Source organism: Epargyreus clarus, unplaced genomic scaffold, assembly GCF_041222505.1.
Source record: "Epargyreus clarus isolate Ecla_fem2 unplaced genomic scaffold, WU_Ecla_fem_2.2 ptg000007l, whole genome shotgun sequence".
Classification (NCBI taxonomy): domain Eukaryota; kingdom Metazoa; phylum Arthropoda; class Insecta; order Lepidoptera; family Hesperiidae; genus Epargyreus; species Epargyreus clarus.
The window spans coordinates 20,904,503-20,922,306 of NW_027332215.1; the positions used below are offsets into that span (position 1 = coordinate 20,904,503).

The window sequence follows — 17,804 nt, forward strand, 5'->3', positions numbered from 1 at the left end:
ATCCACGCATATATTTTTATCGTAAAGGGCATTGATACAGTCCACACTGCTATCGGCCACTCTGCATATGAGTTGCGTACATGTACATACCATTATTGTAATGTTTTTTAGAGTTATGTACCCAAAGGGTAAAAACGCAACACGTACACACGTGTGTAAGGTGGTAGAACACTTTGTGGTTCGATTCCGGCGGCACCACCGCTACACATATTTCTGCCTTATAACAGCAGTGTTAACCCCTGCTGTGTTCTGGTTTGAAGGGTGTGGTAAGGGAGACATACTTTTCTGAGGCGTTCCAGCTCAGTCCTCAGGGGTAGCGGCGCATTTGTGGCCGACATCAGATAGGAATATCTAATCCTATCTGGGGTTGATTAATGCTGTCCATGGGCGACAGTAGAAATTTACCATCAGGTGGACTGCATGCTCGTTTGCTAGTCCTATATTATAAGAAAAAATAAGGAAAAAACTGTTTTGATTTGGTTAACATTTTATTCCGTTTTAAAGTATTCTCCCATTCCCATTATTTGGTTAAATAAAGACTAGAAACTCTTTCAATGTACAGATCAACTTGATTTCTGGTTACGTACTCTATTAAATTTATTCAATCTGTAAGACGATATTTACATAATTAAACTTTTCTCTCCTAGGTCATGGTTATCTGGCAAGTTAAACCGTTGTTCTTATCACATATAGGTGATTTATTATTATGACCATTATAGTAGTACTGCTAGTAGTCGTTATCGCCATGTTTAAATGCAATTATTGTACCTTCTCCCAAAACCTGTACAGTTCATGTCTCATTTTGGAAAATACAGAGGCCCATAGCGTTTGATGAACTCTAAAATCACGAGAATATGATTTATTTCGTTGGAAAATTTGCTATATCTGAGAAATTTAAATAAGCGAAATATCTTACTGGTCGTCCCTTGAATAACGATGTTTCACTGACAGACAAATTGCTTACAATGTTAGTTTGAAAATGTGTTAAACAATTTGTATTTTACTTTTAATTATTATTTTTTCCTTACTTTGAAATATTGTACTTAATCAGTTGGCACAAGGCAAGAATATGCGTAATATGAATATAAAACATCCTTGCCTACCTAAATACCTACAGTGTGCTGTAGGTGTACCTAGTCATGTCATTCTTTGTCATAACATGAGTAGTTTGTATTGGTTCTTCATGGCACTAAAATTATAGATAAGATGATGGAAAACAATGTTTTGTTGGAACGGATTGCTTTATTTTATTTTGTAAGCAGTTACCTTGAAATGTTGAAATACACACTATGATAAATAAAATAGATTTTATATCGCCATTGTGTTTAATAGTAGGTAGTAAGGTCTCCATTACCTGAAGTAATAAGTGATTTAAATTGTAATTTTAGTGATACTTAAACTGAAAAAGTTTAGTAAATATGTGGGTGCAGAAATAACTGTAATTGATAATCAATCAAAAAAATATTTACAAGGTATATTGAATATCTTTAAAAATGAATTCGTCGACGAAATCAAACCTGTCAATGAATTTATTTGCAACAGGTTATTCAAAACAGACCAAAAAGTAATACAATTCACAGTTGCTTTCATTTTGGGACAACGATAATTAATAAAACAAATGAATGAAGTCTTCAATATATTCACTATTTCAAGTTCATGTAAATTGTGAAAAGAGATTATTTTTGTCTTTACGTTTTTTTTTTAAATTAATGTGGAGATAATTTGTAAGTTTTAGAGGTAATTTATTATCGTCATAACGAATATTTATCGTGCTAATGCAGTGTTTATTTGTAAAGTGTACTGCCTTTGTGGCCTAGATTTGTCTTCGTAAAGTACTTTGATCTTTAAAATATATTTCAGGCGCCAAGTATACTTCATATGGCTCATTCATTCTTAATATAGTCCATTAATGAAGATTAGGTGTTGGTGTCGTAATTTTGATGTCAGTTAATTGTCGAATAAATTAAATTGAGCCAATTAAACTTCAGAACGACGACCTAGTGAGAAATAATATAATGTTCAAGGCGCTTGTTTCGTAATTAGGACATGGTAGGATTTTTAGCTGAATAAACTACACTGCACGAAATATATTTTATGAAATTAAGCTGTATAAAAATTAAATAAAGGATTGTGTTGAAATTTTGTGGGAGAGATACGATTTCAGTTCAGAAGTGCTGCTTATACCATCCCTGACTAGCAACCCGTTTAAACGGCTTACATATTTCTTGATTAGTCTTCTGAAACAAAAAATGATTATACGCGCGGTATACGCGTAAATAGACGGGGCTATACTTTTAAGTAGGTGACATACAGTATGCTACCTAGATTCCTCCTTGCTGTCCAATGCCCGTCTGCCAATCCTCATGTGAACTTTGCTAATTGGTGTGCAAAGTTCCTTCAGCGTTTCTTCTACTCGAATAATCAGAACACAATTTATAGGTAACATAAATTAAATATTATGTTAACTATTATCCACATCGTTTGGGCCACGGTAATCAGCTTGTGATCTATGATGCGAGAAATAACGGAAAGTGGATAAACAATTGAACATGGTGTAAAAAGATGAAAAGGGGCGGACATGGTTTAATTTACCTCTTGCTTCTATTTCAACAAAAAGTAATTATAACTTGAAACGAGTTGAACGGTTTGAGAAAGTTGGAATAATATTTACTACGGGAACTACTAATTGAAACTTATAGGCTGAAAATTGCATTTTCTAAATTCACGGATTCCAACAAAATCTTATTTGAAAAAATAAAAATAAGATTTGAATAAATCTGCTTATTCTATATTCTAATCTATTCTAATTCTAATTCTATTCTATATCTTAAAATACATAGTAAAGTTATAATAATAATCAATTTAAGTATTTTTTGCTGACTAGAGTGCGAATTATAGGTAGGTACGTTTTTCTACTCAATACATGTAAAATTTTTAACTTGGTAGAAAACTTTTTAAGATTACTAACGGACATTATAAGTGTTTACTTACTACACTGATTTTCAGCGAAACAAAAGGTAAATGAAACAAACCAAGCGTAAGCTGCTTTAAATCGGCTAAGCGCCTTCCTTACATTTCTTGTGAGTGAATATGGTTTCCTAAAATCCTCTTTCTACAGTATATTTATTTTGGCAGCGACACGTAAAGACTTTTTACGGTCGAAGGTTCTTCCACAATCTATTAGTATTCCACTGTTGGGCATAGGGAACTTCTTCGTAGTGGAGCTCATAGAAAGTATAATATGCAGCGTAATAAAATTATAATTTTAATGACTTAAATTTCATGAGATATAAGATATCTTCATCATATTATTTCTGTTCCATGGAAAATTTATTTCTATTAACGGTATTAAATCTGCTTAGGAATTTCAATAGAAGGTATAAGCTGGTCCGTTGCAAGATTATTTCAGAGAAGATCCTTTACGAACATAATATTGTATTTGAGTGATTATGGCAATGAATTTAGTTATAAATTGCAGCATATATAAAAATGTAGTCAATGTTTTTTTATTGCATTAAAATAATTTGAATTCTTATAACTTTAAGTTATATACAGGGTGAATTTTTCAAATAGGCTTTCAGTTTGATTCTTATAAGCAACACTATGAGACAGTGGAATGATATAGAGGGTATTTTTTTTTTTCAAAATGAACTCGTTCGATTCCCGGCTAGGGAAAAAGATATTAAAAAAAACTAATGATACAGTTTTAGTTTTTATCAAAATCGGCCTCGTAACTCCTTTCAGCATTTTTCGCTAATCTTTATAGTTTGGGATTTGGCCTTGAAGGCCCGTTTGAAAAATTCACCCTGTATAGATACGAGTATAATATATAGCTTTATATAGGTCATAATTTGAAGGCTGTAAAAATACGAAAATTCATTACTGCATGTGCCCTTGGTATACCTACAGTTAAATTATCAACTATAGTAGAATTAATAAATATTTTATTCCAATAACAAATCCTTTAAAATAATAATAGATAACTGTATACCTACATATGTAAGAATTACGCTATTCGATACTTCAAAAGTAGTCTCGTAACTCGTATGAAAGGAGTTTCTAGGTTTACTTTAACTATCTTACCATAAAAAAAAATATTTATGTCAGTGATTCTATTTATGAGTCTGTTATTTCTGTATAATATAGTTATCAGTCGATTCACTGTTTAATAGTGGTAATTGTTTTGTTCTCAGGGGCTTATCTTCGGCGCACAGCGTCTCAGGAGGCTGAAAAGCGTCGCTCTTCCCTTGGCAACGTGCCCACGGCTCGCCATCGAGCGTCTGATGCTTTCTTGGATCCTCATCATGCAGCTATGCTCTTTCGCGATTCCCGAGGCGTAAGTATTATTCTCTTTTAACTATTATGAAATATTAAAATGGCAAACAATTGGGTGTTTTATATAAAAAATAAATGATCTTGGGGCGTCCACAAATTGGATAAAGAAAAACGTCACTAAAGGAATTATGCATTGTCATTTGTCATCGAAACCAAATTGTATTACAACATTTTAGCTTAAACGGTTGGAGTATTCAGTTGAAAGACTTAACTCTCATATTCATATTAACTAACAAAGCAAGTTAAACAAAAACTTGTTAAAAATTATAAATCAGGTTATCCAGCTGTAATCGCCTATAATGCAAAAATATTTTACCTTTATTATGCTGTAGAATTGTTCAGAATACCTATAACAGCTGTGTAAATAATATGGAACAACTGTTTCCTTAAGATAAAGTAAAATAATACGTGCGTATTTTACAAATAAAATTACAACACAGCACTAAGTTTCCTTTGCAGTTATTCTTTGATGAAACGTAAGAAGTCTTTGATGTTCTTGTCGTATTGAATTTACGAGGATAAGCAAAATAATAGAATAAAACAGAATTGAAATGATACAGTAACTTTGCAAAAACGAGACATAGACTGTCAATAACGAGAACAAATGGTAACTCACTGCATGTTTTGTTTGAAAGAGAGCAAAGACTTGCTTTAAAGATTTACAAAACAGTATTTCATGCGTGTAAGTTTACCAATCCGCCCTTTGTAAGAGACTGTAAGTGTCTAAACATACCCTAATGTGGAGGGTAACCGTGTCCCGCCAGTGTGACTATTATTTCTTTACTATGATGATACCCAATAGATATATTAATAAATGTAGAAGTACAATTGTGCATAATGAACCATATAGGAGCGGAATCCTACCTGAGATCGGCCACAGATACGTTTTTATCCCAAAGAATGCCTCATATAACTTTCTCCCTCTTTCTTTTTAATTACATTATTACATATAAGAACGCTCAACCGTTTCAATTAGCAAAGGTGACGATCCATTTGTACACGTTCCGAAGTATAGGTTTCAATATGTGCTTTGATGAAAGTGCTAAAAATATAAATAAACCCCGTACCAGATGGCCACATCTGTTTGTTGTTAATTTGATCGATTTATTGATACCTACATATGTAGTGGTACCTACTGTACATATAAATGTACTTCTGTAAATAATTCGTTTCAATAAGGATTCTAATGCAAAACGGGGTTATATACAGGGTGAATTTTTCAAACGGGCCTTCAGGGCCAAATCCGAAACTATAAGGATTAGCGAAAACTGCTGAAAGGAGTTACGAGGCCGATTTTGATAAAAACTAAAACTGCATCATTACTTTCTTAAAATAACTTTTTCCCTCGCCGGGATTCAAACAAGTTCATTTAAAAAAAACATCCTCTATATTATTCCACTATCTGATAGTGTTTCTTATAAAGATGAAATTGTGGGAAGTAATTATAAATGACAAACTAAAGGAAAAGCCTCAATTTTAAGAAAATACATTTTTTTTTTCATATTAACTTGGCAGTTAAGTTCCCGCCATTCATCAATTTAAACATCGCGTATTAACATTTTTTGGCATAATATTTCAAATCATTCAAAAGCAGACGTTTCGTTCTCCAAGAATTTATATTTTTATGTTCAACTTAGTTAAGGTTATTATTGGGACCTTAATAATAGATTTAATTTGCTATGGGCGGAGTTTTGTTTCATACAGATGTAAAGTTGACAATTTGCGAGAATGACTTTTTCGAGTCAAATCCGAGTGATTACTAAACAAAGAGATATAGAAAATCATATTGAATCAGATAGTGGAATAATATAAAGGTGTATTTTTTCTCAAAATGATCTCGTTCGATTCCGGGTTAAGGAAAAGATATTTTAAAAAACTAATGATGCAGTTTTAGTTTTTATCAAAATCGGCCTCGTAACTCCTTTCAGCATTTTTCGCGAATCCTTATGGTTTCGGATTTGGCCCTGAAGGCCTATTTGAAAAAATCACCCTGTATATTGTTAACGGGGTTATGTATATGTGTTTCGTTCACATTATAGAAAACAAACGAGAGGTAAACACATAGTCATGCCACGGTTTTGAGATACAATCTTATATACAAGAAGTATTCGTTTTGTTCACATTAATCACATGTCCATGGATAATGGAGATTACTCATACGAGTACCTACGGGTATACCATTTTTAAGAAAATTGTGTACTACTCTTATGCCGAATCGAGTAAGCGAAAGTACGAGTATGTAAATGACTCACTTGGGTGTATTCGGTACTAGCCACAACGTTGGTCAATCCTCAGCAGGATGCAGATTTATCAGCGCAAAATAAAGGATTACGAGTCTAACCTTGTGCGCCAGGCCCGAGCGGCCCGAGTGATGATCCGACCGGTCCTTACATCCAGGTTACCGAACGAAACTAGGGACCTACAAGACCTAAATTTGCCTAAATTACCTAAATTTGTTCACGACTTACTTACGCGATGCTGGCATGGTACCGTTGGTACACCAGGTCACAGCGCCAGCGTTTCCAAGTGCAGAAGAAATTGACCTTATGAGCAATCATGAGGGCGGGACGCTACGTCAGGATCGACACGGTGAGACGGTGGAGTTCGTGTCTCGCCTCGCACGCTCAATGTATGAACGGGCGGAGGCCGGACCATATTCCCATTTAAAGGGGTTCACTTATGCGCTATTACACTTATGTTGACAATGCTGCAATATATGTATGTGTGCTCGGAGACTAAGACGTACTACTTCATCGTCATGGTGCGCGGTGTTTACATACTCGTAATTGTTCAGCAAGTTATTTGGCCGATTGTTCGCGAATATTTGAATCTGATAGTAGAGCTACGAACCTGACCTTAATTAAATATATAATTTGTTATTATTTTATGACTTGTTATCTTAGTTGTTGTTTGAGATTTTTGAGTATTAATTCACTTAGCACATGAGCATTGAAAATAACGAAGTGGTTTTATATTTAATACATTATTATATTATAGTTTTTATAATAATATCGTGGAAACAATGAGCGCATGCGTTGACTCAGTCTGATATTATAAGAAACTTCAAAAGACACAGTGATGATGGCGTACATGGATTTGCCCGTGAAATGAAAGGTGGCAGGTAAACTTATTTTCTTTAAATCGGTATCCAACTGATTCTTGAAAAAGAAAATGAGGCACTCGGATTTTCGAGTCGAAGCGTGTCCCAGCCAAAGGTAGGCTTCGGTAAAATTTGGTGGCGAAGAATAAGATCTTCCTATAATGAGAAATATTGGTACCATATGCACTCTGCAAATTAATTTAGGCGAAAAAAAAACTTATTTTCCGCTCCCGTAAAGTTCGCGGATGGCCTTAAGTATATCAATTCTTGAGGGAAGGGAAAGTACCTATTCCTATTTTTCAAAATTTTCGCACTTCCTGAATGGTCCAATACATGATATTAGATTTGTGCCGAGTCACCCTTAAGTATTTAATTTTTTGAGGGAAGGGAAAGTAGGTACCTATTCCTATTTCTTAAAAAATTCCACTCTCTGAATGGCGGTGTATGGTCCAGAACATGATTTTAGATTTGTGCCTTGAGTCACCTAAATTCCTTATGAAACCACCACATTTCGCCACATTTAGCATACCAACTTAGTACTTTGGGCAATTTCTTTGGGCTAACAACGTAGGGGTTATTTGGTTGGAGATCTTCTGTCGTATTTGCAATTGATTGAAGTTGTCAATTCAACCATGGCTTAAGCCATTTCAATTAATATTTATTAATGTAATTTATTTTCTTATCTTTTTTATTAACAGTAGTTCTTTTATACCGCGCGTGTCTTGGGCTCTTTTAATCGCAGACCGCTGAGGAAAGGGGCTTGTAATATGTATACCTACTGTAATCCGTTAACAGTTTAGTAGTTGTTTTTGTTCCTTCAGTGGTTATTAGGTGACGTAAGCCTCACTGTAATTATATAGCCCATTGTTGAGTTCATTAAAATTGGTAGAGGAGTACGTTGTTGTTTAATTTTTAACGTTAATATTAATAAATCGGATTAGGTTATGCTACATTTTGTTTTACTATTGCACAAATTTTGATTTCACACAAAAAATGTTTTCAAAACATCAGAGCATATGGTATATTTTGCGAAATGTAGTACATGTGAATAAGTTACTTATTAACTATATAGGTATCGTGACTTTTTTATCATAATGTTATCGTGATCGATGACCCTTATCGTTCAATCAATATATATGCATTTCAACCAAGCACTTACGGAACAATAAATTAAATATTTATTTAGATTGCTACCTGTGACGTCATTCAAATTAATTTTACAATAATTATAAGTTTTTAATGTTAGGTCCGAGGTTCAAATCCCAGGCCCAGACCTCTGATTTTCAAATTTATGTGCGTATTAGAAATTAATTATCACTTGCTTAAACGGTGAAGGAAAACATCGTGAGGAAACCTGCATACCTGAGAGATTTATAAAAAATCTTAAAGGTATGTGAAGTCTACCAATACGCACTTGGCCAGCGCGGTGGACTATGGCCTGATCCTTCTCATTCTGAGAGGAGACCCGTGCCCAGCAGTGGGACAGTAATGGGTTTGATGATGAATGTTAGGTATTTTATAAATCTGCGGTATTTTATAAAGCGCGTCATGTGTGCATTACTTTCCTATGACCATTTATTACAGTACCACAGCTGGAATTTTTCAAGTCCCAGGCGTTCAAGTTTCTTCACTGTTTTCATTCATAGTTAAAACGAGTGATATAATCAATACTTAATTTTGAAAAACTCTTATCTTGAAAACCTCTAATTTGAACTCTAATTGTGAATATCGGACCCGTTGAATGAGAGGCCGAGTATCATAATTTCAATATGGTAGACCAACTATCTGATAGTATTTAACAGAATAAATAAACACTGCATCATCAAATTTGTACACGCAGTTAACGAAAGAAGATGAAGAGGGATGAATTTTTTAAAAAATATGAAACAATCGGTAGTGCAAAAACGGTGACACTTTTACTAACGTAATTTCACAGTACATATTTCTTCTGTGGTCATTTTTTTATCTCTGAGAGGGCAAACCCTATCTTCTCCCCAAGTTTGTCGTGGTACTTACGGGACATAGCCACGTATATAGCCACTTTATTTGTATATAAAGATATCAGAAATGACACTGCCTGTAGAAGTGAGTGAACCATAAGTTACTACAAATGTAACAAGATGCGTTACCTCAATGGTTTCGTAAAGGGTAAACAACGATAATGGTGTTATTATAGTCTCAAGGTATTACACAATGTTTTCCTTATAAGTAAGTAGGTATCGTTTTCAATTAGGTGGTCTTCGATTTAATCCACTGAAATTAATAATGAGATTCCATTGTTTTGATAAACTTCAACGTTATAAATCTTGCTATTGGTAGATGGTAGAATGTAAAAAAATGCTTTGATGGTAGATACTTTTGCAATGCTACTGCGTGCTCGTCTGCTACTCCTATATTATAAAAAAAAGATGGCTAGACAATTAAGACAGTCTACGATCGTGTCCGATTGTCGTCGCCTACCGTCAGCGACTATGGCCGCTTGTCGTCAGTGACCGTCGCCGACAGGACTGTTGTCAGCAGCGCTGACTGTCGGTTAGTGCAAGGATTTTTCCTTTGAAATTTGCATTTGATTCTACTTTCTTCAGATAAATTTCTGGTTTTGGATTATATGAAATGGATTTCTCAATGATTTGTTACAAGTACGTCCCAGAAATAATAATTGACTTATATTAGATCAATTATGTGATGGATGATACACATTCCCGATCTGAAGTTGGTTGTTGATGTTCATCGTTTGCGGTGATTGCAAAAGATTCGATTGACACGCTTGACAGTTTCTTTAATTAATTGAAGTAGTGAGTTGGCATGCTGTCCACTAGATGTGGATTGCGTACCTAGATGTAAATGATTCCAACAATCAAAAATCTAGAATCGGTAACAGTCGTTGTGCATGCAATGTTTTATGCTAAGAACATACGCATCGGTTTTTCAACCGCGTCCGCGCGTAAACGCCGAACCGCTAATTTGTCTTAAAATACACAACACCGCAGTTTTGTGCGGTACATACTACACTAACACGTCTACCACATTTCAAGCTGCGTGTGTGCTGTGGTTTCACTTTCGCGATAGCAGCTGAAAAGAGGTCTGTATGTTCTAAGCCTTAAGTCTCTGAGTATCAGTGCCGTCATGGTCGAATCGCTAAGGATTTTACTTTCAATCATTTGTTACTCGTTAAATTCAATTGTTTTTCAGATTCAAATCTTAACTAATAATAAATTCAAATATAAAAAAAATATTCTTCAAAATGAAGCAATAAGAATAGTACACGAACACCATCGTTGAACAATGTTTAGGTCACCAGAGATCGAACATTTATCGTGGTATTTTTTTCTTTGCAGTATCTATTCTTTACGGTGGCATTATTTACATTTCTTTTATATGGGCACAATTTCTACTGTAGCTAATTGCGCTCTCTTTTGTTACAGCTGCCGGTTGCAGATCCGTTCTTGGAAAAAGTCAGCCTCTCCGATTTAGGTAAGTTTGTATGACGTAATGTATTTATACTGTAATATAGAGAAGACTCGCTGAATTTATGAAACGGTACCTTAAGTTTATTCCTTATGTTACAAGTACAACATTTTCTATTATGGAAACTGTAAGATAACTGTCTTCGGGTAAGAAAGGGTGTATATAGGAATACATAATAAATAGAAATAGCTGACACCGAACCGCAACGGTCGTAGAAATATGAAAATGTAGGTAACTTGACAGTTGAAGTTTTTTCGGCGCGATTTATTTATTCAAATTCAAATTCGATGGGAAAAATATATTTTTCTATCCTACTTGCGATCTTGTTGCATCGAGTTTGCGGGCGTTTCCGTGTTCGCGACTGCTACGTAACCGCACAGAACTGCGGTCTCGTTAGTTCTGTAGTAAAACAGCTATTCTTCGTCCGTGGCTGAGGTGGAAGTCCAACGCCCCTTCAGTTCTTAACTTTGTAATATTTTTTTAAATAAAATCGGAATGATTTTGCTTATTTGAGTAGGTAACTATTGATGTTGCTTTCGACATTTATTAAAGTAGGATTAAAGTACGTAAACTAACTATTGTTAATTCTTTTGTTATTTACTGAAAACATATAAAATTGAATAAAAACATCAAAGTAATAATTTTATATGTTTTCAGTAAATTAGTTATTTACTGAAAACATATAAAATTGAATAAAAACATCAAAGACTGAGCAATGTAGGTACTTTGTGTATTGATAATTTCCGCTTAATTCATTTTTGCGTTTGTGAGCTCGGGGCTAAGATATCGTTCGTTACTGGCGAGCCACGTGAACTTAAAAGTTCCGGAAGTTGATCGGCAACAGACCAGTGAAGCGGCTCTGTTGCTACTAAAATAGCAAATTATGAAGTACTTCAGTTTTTTAACAACGGTGATTGATACTGTAACTAATATGTTTTATTTACTCCACGATTAGGTGATGTTGTTGACGTTCTTTTACATTTTCGTTTGTAAAAGTAGTAGAGAGCCGATGTCAATAATAAATATACCTAATAAAAAATCTAAATTTTATTTAATGGAATACAGTTGGAATGGAATTAAAAACATCCATAGTCTTGTCTTTATTTCATGCAAATTGATCTACTCTATTAAAAATTATTATTTAAAGCACAAAGTATTTTTTCTAACTTTGCATGACCGATTACGGAGTGAGGAATTTCAATTTTCTGGTGTGCTCCGTGACGTGATATAATTGATATTACATTTTCAATGAAGTGGCAGGCGCACTTTGTAAATAAATATAAGCGGTCACCCGATTTCCACAAAAATAACATTTCGACAACGGCGCCACCTATCTTGAACAAAAGTATCCGGTCTATTACCAAAAGTACACATAAAATTTAATTAAAATCGGTTGAGCGTTTTTGGAGATTAACATGTATGTATACAGCGACACCTGATTTAAATATATATTAAGTTGATGTAAACTGTGTAAACATGGACAGCAAAGTATCAAATTATTCAGCAATTTATTTGAATGCATGAATTTAAATTGAATGCATTTTATAACTCTTATAATAAAGATAAATAAGAAAGATAGAGATGAGGAGTGTCAAAATTTTAATATATTTTTATTAGGGCAGTACCTAGCGCATATAAAGATTAATTGTAACCAAGTGCATTATTATTTCGTTGCTCTGATTTAGTTTCTAAATGAAACTTCATTGTAAAACGTTCGGTTCGTCTTATTCATGCTCTTTGAAGTTGCCGTGAGTCGCATACATATTTGCAATTTTATTGCGTCCTCAATGACAGAATGACAAAGGTGTTTTAAATTTCAATAGGGGTTGAAGCGAACACGATGATATGAGACGTAGGGCGCATGCAGTTAAAAAATAATATATACATGTACTTTTGGAATCTCCTATAAACTGTTGGATTAAATTGCTTGAAACTACTTAAAGATTACTCATTTTTTTCTCATTCTTTATTCGTCTAATTTTGAAGGAACTGTACCTACACGGTAAAGACGGGATTTAAAGGGTAAAGACTAAGCTCTCCCTCTTAGCAAGCCGACCCTATTATTGTATATCTGTCACAGGGATTTGTCCCAAAAACCGGAATAGACAGACACTTGACATTTTTACAGTGTCTATAATAAATACTGAATATAAAAAAAGTTTAAATTTTAGCGCTACGCAACCATCGTTATGCGAGTTCCAAGTCTATTGATAGAATTACATAAAACGCGTTTCGTCAGTGTAACCTTTAAGCCTTTGTAAGTATAATTTGATAGGGTTCCGACTTGCCTTTGTTTCAAAGTTTTATTTGTTAACATTAAGTAACTCAATGACATGAAAACATGTTATCGTGAAATGATCTATACGATCTATACGATAGGCCAACTAAACATGTAATCAAAAGTTTCATTTAATTAGCAGGTACAAAGGTTTTTGTCAAAATGGTCGTGAGTTGGTTCGAGTTCGTACAATGACGAAATAATAATGTTATGTAAATAATAATGCAAAGCTATTTTAATTAAAACTTGTCGCTTGTAATGGCATTGAGTTTGGTATTTTACAAGTGAAACATTGGTAAGTTAGTCATTACGTACAAAATATATATTATTTTCATGTAGAGAGGACCACAGGAGAAAAGTTTATCCATAATTAGCCAGTTTACAACTTCAACAAGTATGCAGTGTGCTTTTTAAAACTGATTGTTCGTTTTCGAGAATATCTTAAGAAATGCACTCATTATCATCTTTCATTATCCCCTTTGATAACTAAAATAGAAAGATACTTCACCGCCTTGAAATTGGATGAAGCCACAAAACGCTGATTTAACCGTCATTTTTTTATTTCTTGTCAAAAATAAAAAATAAAGTAGAGAAAATTTAGGTATAAATAACTACTCGTTATACTACGTAATCTACGTAATAAATAAATAAGCATTTTGGGGACATTTTATTTACGCAACAACTTTAATTCCCAAAACTGATTACTCTTTCTTGTTAGGAGTGAACTATCTATGTATTTTACGCATCTAAGTTATTCCCTAATAACCTGTGTTATATGTATATTTTTATAATGCATTTATAGTATCTACTTGTATGTATACGAGTAATCCTTGCAAGTCGGTAGCACAAATTCATCACGTTAGAAGTAAAAAATCTTTAATTGATGATTGTTCTGCCCCGATACCATTTATCAAGGACAATAAAATTTACAATTGGCTGATGTAAAAGTTTACGATTGCGAACGATAGCGATAAATTCTTCTTTATAAGGTTGTTCGCAATTAAATTTTGCACTAGACGTTAAGCAGTGCTTCATCGCTTTTTACTGATGAATGTTGCTTTGATCATATTCAACGCATAATGAATCTCTTCGTGAAATCAAGATGTAGAAAACTTGAGTATACGAAAGGTGTGACTTTTTAATAGTGAGTTCTATATTATTTTTTTCAAAATTAGTGTCAAGTGGTTAGAATTCAAATTTATTTTTGTGGTTTTACAACATTGCGAAGATACGGATCTATGATTTTATGTTACATGAGAAACATTCGTTATTTTAAGATTTAAGACGTAACTGTGTAAAGTGTGTAATTAAGGCAAACTTCGCGTTCGCTAAAACTTATCGATCGTTGACTGATGCACGCTCGTGTATTGTCGTGTATTTAAATAGCATGAATAGTAATATAATATTAGATTCATATAAGATTCATTGAGTTATTATATAGATGACATAATGCTCAGCAACCCGATCTGCACTATATGAATTATAATTTGTGCATGGGTGTTTTACAAGAGCCAGTGAAAGCCTTATTTATTGCACTGATATTACGTGCATGCGGTGCATGCAATTGTTTTGTTTAAATTATTGACTTAGTAATAATGTCTTATTTCATAATAAAGTCACAAAAAAAGCATCTCCAAATACGTGGTTGAAGTTGGTTAACCGTTGTAAATAAGGCTTCTTTATTATGTATGTGAAACCCATTAAAACATTGAATTATTTTATTTCAAATTTGTTACCATAAATTTTGGAGTAATATTTATAAATTGTATACAATTTTTTCTTCGCTTTTCCGATCATTTCTTCTACAATTTTATCATACGAAATGCCTTCAATGATATTTGGTTCGTTGCTTGGGCCAATTATAACTTGTCAGCGTCTATATTTTTTGCAGCTCTTTTAGTTTGGATGTTTTTGAACGCAGACTTGAAAGTCAATAAATACCAACATTCTGTTAAAAAGTTATGAAAACATACCATTATATGGATAGAACGGTAAATACTTGAAGATGTTTTAAAGCGCGCGAACGGCACCCAATGTGTGCAACAATAACAATGGTTTTATCATTTTGTTGTACAAAGTCACTTCCATCTATGTTAATGTATCATTTAATATTAAATCACTATGCTGCTGGCGTCAGTTTGAGTCATTTGTGTTTCCATATAAATTCTGTTTTATGTAAAACTAACGTTTATATCTTACTATATACCTTCTTTCAATCTGCTTCTTTATGTAAGTCACGATTAAGTTCGTTAGTTTATTGCAGAAATTATTTTGAATCATTATACCTACGAATTAGTTTGCATCGTGGAAGCTACAGTTTTTGAGAGATGTCGATGAGATTTGGTGATAAAATTAATTATCTAGCTACCTTAGCTATGTTCTGTGACGAATTAAATGTGACCTGAACTCATTTATATTTAATCAGTTCTGTCTGACGCGGAAAGGCAGACTGCTTGAAACCTTGGGGCTGTGTAAAGGTCAATGAAAGAATGCCACAACTTCCTTTTACCTGATTGTTCACAATTAATAATTTATTTTTACTTTATGATCTTTTATATTCTTACATTGAGTAAATATTTGTTACTGGGTTACTTTACTTTGGGGTAAAAGTCGTTCGGTGAAAGTTAGGCATAGGAATACAGGAAAGAGTATTTATTGCTCTATAACTCTTCAAATTGTATTGTGACATTCCAGACCTAATTTATGAACTGAATTGAAGGTACCCAATGATAACACAATTCAAAACCTTACATTAACCTTAATTTACAGTTTATAGGTCACAGTGTTCGAGGAGTGCCCGAGTGGTGTCTATATTCTAAATAGTGTACAGTTTATATTTGCGGTAATTTTAGATTGGGTACAGATTATATTTAGTGTGGACGTGAATCATATAATGAAGTGGTGGTCGGCGTGTCGGTCGGTGTCGGCACCGGGTGCGATGTAGTCGCGACTCCCCGGTGCGTCGGGGTGGGCGTGGGCTGCGCCGGGGCACAGCGCCAACGCGGCGAGCGCAGAGCGACGGCGGCGAGCGCTCGGGAGTGCGGGAGTGCGGTGCGGTGTCAAGTTCGTCGTGCGTCCCCGGCGGCGCGGCCGCGGGTATAATTAGCAGTGAGCCGTGGGAGGCGCGGCGGGCCGCACCGAGTGGCGGCGGGCGATGCGCCGCGCGGGCCCCGCGCATGCTGCGCTTACACTACTTCTCGGACAACCCCGCTCTCGTCGTCGCCGACGACGACGAGTCCGTGTATTCGATCGAGCTCATCAAGGAGTTCGAGGCGGTCGGCCGCGCGTGGAAGGCGTTCCTCGCGGACTGGCTCTTGAAAGGTGCCGGTTTGTTTATGTCACCCACGCTGCGTGCGCGCCGCTTGCATGCCGCGGCAACACGTTTTCTTTTCATTGTTGTAAACATCTAGCAATATTTGCTACGGCCACTGTTGGATTCATGATATTGTTTCTTCCATGAAATTTTGTAATTGTAAAACTTTTCAATCGCAAAGGAGGATGAATTCTATTTTTCGTCTTTAATGCATCCGTTTTGTGTATTATTTCATTTTTAGATTGTTGTGAATATAGCGATAAGTGCTTTTTATCAGTTTGTTTGACTTAACAGCAATGAAAACATGACTTCAGAACATTGTTTTCCTTTCTTATTAATGGTAATTTTTATTAATACAAAATTTGAAAGATTGTATTCTGTCATGTCAATTTATAATGAAATCTTCATTTATTGGTCATGTGAAAATTCATAGCTTCTTGAATGATCTTTTTTTTACCTTCATTCGGTTTGCATGAAAATACGTATGGTGTCAAATCATTCGTAATACCACACACCACCTATCTACAATTTGTTATGTTATCATCTAGATTCTATTCCACGTCATAGAATACGAGGTTCGTCGTGACGTCAGCTAACGACCTTAGCATCGTTTGTATAACGAGCCGGTAGGCACCGAACATAAACAAAATCAAACGGAAAACGCGTGCGCACTAATAAAATTGTGTTTTATTTATTCGTACGTGTACTTTTATATTCAAACATTTAACGTGTAGCTTCAAAGCCTAATGTATCTGTAGCTAATAAGTACTTTCGTACTCAGTGAAAGTAAAGCAAGAATTGATTGAAATAATAGTAGGCGCAATATCAAAAGAGATGGCGAAGGAACGTATTTAAATTTATTTTAAATTATTTACTCAGAGGAGCATTCAACTTTGTTCTATATCTATCACTAGTCCTTGAAATGCTTTTAAAGATTTCTTCTATACTCGCGTCATAATCCGATTTGACAGGTGTCAATTTGAAGAAGATTCATGTGCTTATTGTCGAATTATGTCCCTTGACATAAATATCGTCTGCATTTATATTTTAACAAATATATTTAAAATTACTTTAACTGTGGCTAAAGGAATGGTAGTCACAATGATTTTATTGGTAATTTAAGTTTCCGCATGTTTTTCCTGTTCAATACCTAACCTGATTCAGTGTTTGTAGCGCGAGGTGCTTTTTGAATATGTAACTATACCTATTTTTAGATTTGCGTTAGCTTATAATTTTATTATGCACATGTTTTTTCGTCATCAACTAATTACTGTTCCACTGCTAGGCACAAGTGTCCTTTCAGAGTGAGG

The 17,804-nt window shown here is 34.5% G+C and overlaps 1 protein-coding gene across 1 annotated transcript in view; it reads left to right on the forward strand.

Annotated features, from left to right (window-relative positions):
- Snf4agamma (SNF4/AMP-activated protein kinase gamma subunit) overlaps positions 1 to 17,804 on the forward strand; it is a 118,514-nt gene that overhangs the window by 73,959 nt on the left and 26,751 nt on the right. The window contains exons 9-10 of the mRNA XM_073075075.1: positions 4,194 to 4,336; positions 10,861 to 10,909. Of these exons, the coding sequence (XP_072931176.1) occupies positions 4,194 to 4,336; positions 10,861 to 10,909 (192 nt within the window). The remainder of the gene's footprint in view (positions 1 to 4,193; positions 4,337 to 10,860; positions 10,910 to 17,804) is intronic.